We start from the raw sequence: 7,001 nt of genomic DNA on the forward strand, positions 1-7,001 counted from the left end.
GCAAGATGAACACAGGGAATGAGTTATATTTTTATACATTGGCAATCAACACTCTGAAAAGGAAAAAATATAATTCCATAAAAAGTAGCATCTAAAATGATAAATAGTTAGGAATACATTTAACCATGGTAATGAAAGAATTGTACCTTGAAAGCTACAAAATTCTACTGAGAAGAATTAAAGACCTAAATAAGTGAAAATATATTTTGTGTTCCAGGGTTGGAAGACCTCATATTGTTAAGAGGTCCTTGTTACTCAAAGCAATTTAGTCAGTAAATTCACTTAACCTTACATTACTACAATGGGAAATCATAGAAGATTTTGCTAAAGTAGAAATTAAGTTTAAGAAAGGAATCAATGCAAAACAAGAAATATGGCATTAGGAACGTTAGGATAAAGGGCTGAAGTAAGAAAGACGATGCTGAGAACACTGGAAAGATGTTAGCAGAGTGCTGTGGAAGACAGGAACCTTCAGGGAAGGTTTGGGAATGTTTGAGAATCATGTAGTGCTTTTTTTTTTTAAATGTAGGAATAACATAAGAACTGGGATTGAAGATAGAAGCCAGGGAAAGTCTGATAAAAGTCAGAACTATGGGGAAATGAGAAGCTGAGTGGGAAGATCAGAGCTGTAGGAGGCACAGCTTTGTTCTGATATATACAGTGGGCTTGGTGGAGAAACTATCATTTTGAAGAGAGATTTTGCTGAAATCAGAGACCAAGCTTCAGGCCTGAGAGTCAATTCTATCTCTCAGTGCAATGTTGCTTCTATTGTTGGCAGTTCTTTTCCATGATGGTGGCAGTGAGGATGGTAAGCGTAATTCTGGCTGCTCCTTCCATCAGAGTAAGAGGGTGTGGGTAAAAGCATTCTGCACTGATCCATGTGCATTCAGACAGTAAAAGTTAGGGCACCACTATCATCTCGGCTTCTTTGAAAGTTCAGGCTGGAGCCTGAGATGCTGAGCCAGGCAAATGTCTTAGACTTCCTGAGCTCTTCAGTCTCTTGTTCTTGTTGTCTTTTTGTCAACTTTCATTTTCTTTCATTTCTTCCCATGTCTCCCCTTCTAATTCTTCCTGTCTATCTATTACAGGCTTTCAGGGACCAACTTCTTTCTACCTCATCCAGATCACATCCTTTGCTAATAGCACCTGGGCAAACTTTCAAGGCTCCGGCTGGTTAGGTGATGTGCAGATTCATGGTTGGAATAGTGACTCAGAGACTCCTATTTTCCTGAAGCCCTGGTCCAAGGGCAACTTCAGTGATGAGGAAGTATCTGAAATGGTGGAAATATTTCAACTTTACCAGACTGGATTTCTTCGAGAAGTACGGGAATTTGCAGATCAATTCCAGATGGAATGTGAGTCCTGACGAGGTTTGAAATGACCTTCTTACTCTATTCAGGCTGTTACTCCTGGTACTCCTTTCTCCACTGTACTCACTTCTCTAGTGTATTCTAGAGATTATCTCGCAACTGCAAATCTTGGGATCTCCTGATCTCTTTGTTAATAGATGAGGCCCTGCTTTTGAATCATCTTTTGCTTTGTCTAGTGTGAAATTTACTTCTCTTTCAATTTTCCAACCTTCACTTTCCTACCCTCTGCCTGCCTGTCTTAGTGTGCCCTGCTCCTCCAAACACATCACACCTACTCTCTTCTAACACTTCTCTCAATATAATTCTTACATTTTGCCTAACTCCCTCACTCCAATCCCTCCTAGTCAGTACCTATTTTTACCCACCATGCATTGACACAGCAATCCCAACATCCCATTGATGACATGCTTATTGCTCTGAAATGCTTTAAATGTTACCATTGACTTTCTAGTCAGCATTTTATAACCAAGATATTTCTTCCCTCTAAAAATTTGAGGTCTCCTTCTTAGGACTTTTTAAAAAAAAAATTTGCTAGAAAGATGGGCAGTCCTCTCCCATGTGATTAATTGCCTTTGAAAACCTGTCAGAAGGTCAGCCATAGGTTGGTTCTGATTCCACTGTACACAACAACAACAACAATTAATTACCATTTCTTTTCTACTTTCCAGATCCATTTGAAGTCCAGGCCACAGGAGGCTGTGAGCTGCGCCCTGAGGGGGGCACTAAAAGTTTCCTGAGGGGAGCCCTAGGAGGAGTTAATTTTGCTAGTGCTCAGAATCGTTCATGTGCACCTGCCCCAGAGGGGGGCTGGAGGGCAAAGAAGTTTTGTGACCTAGCCAAGCAGTACCAAGGGATCCGTGAAGCCATTGAGAAACTTCTCCTCAAAGATTGTCCTCGATATCTCTTGGGTGTTCTTGATGCAGGGAAGGCAGATCTTCAAAGACAAGGTTTGTCTTATCCTCTCACCATGGTGCTCCTCTGCTACCATTAACTCTTTCACTTAAGCTAAGAATAAGAGTAGAAGGGTACTCAAGAGACAGGCAGGTTTAGTGGACAAAATATTTGGTTTCCTTTGTGTTGAAAGGTCATTGTCCAAACTTGGGATCTGAGTCTCTATACTCTGAACAGAAGTCCTAATCTAAATTCTCTTATTGCTTCAGAGAAGCCTGTGGCCTGGCTTTCCAGTGGCCCCTCTCCTGGTCCTGGCCATCTGCTGCTGGTGTGCCATGTTTCAGGATTCTACCCGAAGCCCATGTGGGTGATGTGGATGCGGGGGGAGAACGAGCAGCGGGGTACTCATCGAGGTGACGTCTTACCCAATGCTGATGGGACCTGGTACCTCCGAGTTACCCTGGATGTGGCGACTGGAGAGGCTGCTGGCCTGTCTTGCAGAGTGAAGCACAGCAGTCTAGGTGGCGAGGACATCGTCCTCTACTGGGGTGAGAATGTGAGAACAACCTAGAGTCACCAGAGATAGGAAGAGATGCTCCTCAAACATAGGAAGAGAAGCTAGGAATGGTGTGGGGGCTGAGTGATCAGAGATAGGAGTAGATCGAGACACGTGCAGGAGAGAGAGACGAAAGAGAGGGAAAGGGGAGGGGGGGAGAGAGAGAGCGAGCGAGCAAGCATGAGTGAATGAGAGTAAATGTGCAAGTGAGTGAGAGAAAGACTGTCTATGTTCTCTGAGATAAGCAGGTATAAACTAGTTATCTAAGGCATAGAAGAAGCAACAAGGAAAAATTTATAGATTCAATTGCAGAGATACCAGGGAGAGGAAAAAGGATAGAAAATGTCCTGGAATATGAGAAAGGAGGTCAGAATGTCACCTTACACTGGATACAAGGGGTTGGTGGTGCAGACACTCAGGTGGACAAAGTTGGTTGGAAAACTAATTGCTGTTGTTGTTAGGTGCTGTTGAGTCAAGTACAACCCATAGAGACCCTATGAACAACAGATCTGAACTCTGTCCTATCCTATGCCATACTTACACTTCCTGACACATAAGAGCCCATTGCAGCAGTCACCATGTCAATCCACCTGGTCAAGGGTCTTCCTCTCCTTCACCAACCCTCCACCTTTTGGAGAATCCAAAGAATAGCCCCTCCTAGCAATATGCCCAAAGTATGTGAAGCGAAGCCTCATCATCTTTGCCTCCAAAGAACATTCCTGCTGGACCCTTTCCAAAACATATTTGTTTGTTCTTTTGTAAGTCCATGGGATGTTAAGTGCTCTAATAGAGAATGGGATTATAATGTGATTTACTTTTGTCCCATTGCTCAATTACTAGGACATCCTATCTCGACTGGCTTGATCTCTTTGGCAATAATAGTCCCGGCCTCACTCCTTTTGATAGGACTTGCATTACGGTTTATGAGGCGCTGGTGAGTTTTAATTTGTTAATGTATCCATTCAATTTCACCTCTCTCATTATTTTCCATGCTTGCTACTGCTTAGCCTTGGCCTTTCCACCAGACCTTTTCTGATTTCTGCTCCACTCCCATATCCTTTATTCTGAGTGATTTTTTTTTTAAATTATTATTATAATGTTAATGAAAATTTACAGAGATTTTGTATTTCCATTCATTCATTGTTGCACTTTTCTCCCTACCTATCCCTCCCCTCCAGTTCATTCTTCTCTTTGAAAAGTAAGAGAAAAATTCTTTCATTGTTATACAATCTGAGTGATTTTTTTTTCCTTTAAATATTTTTGTGTCCTTAACAGGTCATATAATGGTATCCTGTGAGCTGTGGCCACATAAGGAAGTCCAAAAGCTGAAGAAGCAGAATTATCCATTAGCCAAAAAAAAAAAAAGTAATGAAACCATGTAAATTTATTACTAGCCAGTACCAGTTTTAAGACATATTCAGATTTAATAAGTGATAATCTGTGAAAAAGAATACTCTCAGAGTAGATGCAAGATGGCATACACCACCCAATAGTTATATTAACATGCCTTCTTACTTCAAAATTTCTGCTGTCTCTGTTTAAGTATATAGTTTGTCAAAGTAGATGAAATATAATTGTGCAAGAATCATGGTATCCACATTACTGCTGACCTTTTGTAATGTTATTTCTGTGTCCTACCTGGATGACTCTCTGGGCTTCTATGCCCAACAGAGATGCTGTTTCCTCAGGAAACCTTGTCCAACTAACCAATGGAAGCAACATTGCCTTCCTGAGTTGTTCAGACTGCTTCATTGTGTACTCATGGAGTTATAGCTGTTTTGGTTTTTTTTCCCCCTTTTACTTTATAAGCTACTGAGGTCCATTTCCACGGAAGGTAGATCCGTGTTATCTTCTCTTTCTTGTATCTTTTTTTTTCTCAATAAAAATGATTGGAATTAATTTGGCTGACAAATTAATGAGTCTTTAAAACTTGTGTTCTCTTTGCCCCCATCCTGTTTGTTTCCAAATGCATACTATAGATCTTTCTTTTTAAAAAATATTCCTGTCCCTTGAGCTCTGGTGGCCTAGTGGTAAGAAGCTGTGCTTCAATCACAAAGGCATATGATGTGAGTCCACCAGCTGCTCCATGAGAGATGTATAGGTAATCTCCTCCCCTGCAATTAACTGCATCTGAAAACCCACTGGAGGGTCAAATACGGATTGTTTCTGACTTGATGGCACACTGTGGACAAGTAGTTTAGGCCTTTGCCTAATCACTGGCTTAAGACCCTTGGTCCTCATTTCTAGTGAGGATGAGTGAGAGATAAGATAGAGAGGTGACAATAAGGAAGGTAGGAAGGTAGGTTGTTCACTGAAAAGATTTAAGGTTGTTCTTGCCCTCAGGGTCTTTGAAGTCTGCTGTGGCAGTTAAAAAATATCTTTCATTTTTCCGTTTGTTATTTATTTCCTTGCTGTATCTGTATTCTTCTAGAATTTAGCTTATAAAATATCCAAACACATTTTTAATTATTATTAGTTTTAATGAAAACTTACAGAGATTTTGAATTTCCATTCATTAATTTGTTATACTTTTCTCCCTGCCCACCCCTCCCCGCCAGTTAGCTCTTCTCTGAAAAGTAAAAGAAAAACTCTTTCATTGTTATACAATCCCTCCCCCCAAGTCCACTCCACTCTGCAGCCTTCCTTCTGGACTCAAGTCATGACAATAATACCTAATCATACAAAATCAAAGGTAACAAAAGAAACAGAGTTTACATTTTATAGAGGACTTTGGAAGGGAAGTCAGGATAACAGAAATGCTAAAGAAGTTAGAAGTTTCTAATAAATAGTTATCTCATGTGACTATTTGAGGGCAATCTGGTTTATTAGGAGTTGGGAGTAAATAGAAATGATTTTAATTGGGTAGAAAATTGCTGGAAATACCACTTTATCTTCTGGGTCAGCATGTTGTTGTTAGTTTCCATTGGGTTGAGAATTACTTACCGTGAACTTATGAATAACAGATTTTAACCCTGTCTGATCCTGTGCAGCCCTCATCAACTCTGGCCCATTTAAGGCCATTGCTGCAGTCACTGTGTCTATCCATCTGATTGAGGGTCTTTCTTCCACTGACCCTCCATTTTTCCAAGCATGATGTCCCTTCTAAAGAATAACTTCTAGCAACATGCCCAAAGTATGAGAACTGAACCCTCACCATCTTTGCCTCCAAAAAGCATTTTGGATTAACTTTCTCCGGGACATATCTATTTGGTTTTTTGACAGTCCACGGATGCTCAATGCTATTTTCCAACACCGCAAGTCAAAGGCATCAATTCTTCTGCCATCCTTTTTCATTGTCTATCTCTCAGATGCATAATAATAATAAGTGATTGAAAAGACCATGGCTTGAATCAAACATACTTGAGTCTTTAGACTGACACCATTGCTCTTGAATATTTTGGAGAGATACCCAACATTAGACTTGTCCAAAGCAATATGTCTCCTTATCTTCTGACTGCTTGTTTCAAGGGTTTATTGTTGATCCAAGCAAGATGAAGTCAATGACAACTTCAATTCTTTCTTCATCTATCATGATGCTGCCTATTGGTCTACTGGTAAGGATCTTTATTTTCTTAATGTTGAGATATGATGCATATTGAAGGTTGTAGTCCTTGATATTCAGCAGCACGTTTATCAAGATCTCACTTTCAGTAAGCAAGGTTGTGTCATCTGCAATAACACAGGTCGTTGATGAATCTTCTGATCCTGATGTCACACTCCTCTTCATAGAGACCAGTTTCGCCAATTTTCTGCTCAGCATATAAATTGAGTAGGTGTGGAAAAAGGATACATCCATGACACACAGCCTTCCTGATTTTAAAAATTGTGTTCCCTTACTTCATTTGGAGTACAGATTTTTGGTCTAATTATAGTATTCATACGAGCATAATTAAATGGTCTGAGATTCTCATTATTCTTAATGTTAGCCAAAGTTTTTTTAATAACCAAAAAAGCAAAAGGCCTTGGTTTTTAAAATTTTAAAATTTTTTTTTTAGTCAAATGTCTTTGTATAGCCAATAAAACATAGACATTTTTCTGGTATTCTTTGCTTTCAGCCAGGAACCTTCTGAGATCAGTAAAAATATTGCTGGTGCTGAGGCCTCTTTTAAACCTAGTTTGAGCTTCTGACAGATCCCTGTTAATGTACTGTTCTAGCTTGTTTTGGATGATCTTCAACAATATTT

The 7,001-nt window shown here is 40.0% G+C and overlaps 1 protein-coding gene across 1 annotated transcript; it reads left to right on the plus strand.

Annotated features, from left to right (window-relative positions):
- Positions 1-756: 756 nt before the first annotated feature.
- On the plus strand, positions 757-4,114 carry LOC102859883 (T-cell surface glycoprotein CD1b-like). Its single transcript, XM_006895504.1, has 6 exons — positions 757-808; positions 1,089-1,355; positions 2,039-2,317; positions 2,531-2,809; positions 3,658-3,751; positions 4,093-4,114. Exons 1-6 carry the CDS (start codon positions 757-759, stop codon positions 4,112-4,114), a joined length of 993 nt encoding a protein of 330 aa, XP_006895566.1.
- The last annotated feature ends 2,887 nt before the right edge of the window (positions 4,115-7,001 follow it).

The sequence above is a fragment of the Elephantulus edwardii genome, unplaced genomic scaffold (genome assembly GCF_000299155.1).
Source record: "Elephantulus edwardii isolate Elephantulus edwardi_28Jun2011 unplaced genomic scaffold, EleEdw1.0 scaffold00168, whole genome shotgun sequence".
NCBI lineage: Eukaryota > Metazoa > Chordata > Mammalia > Macroscelidea > Macroscelididae > Elephantulus > Elephantulus edwardii.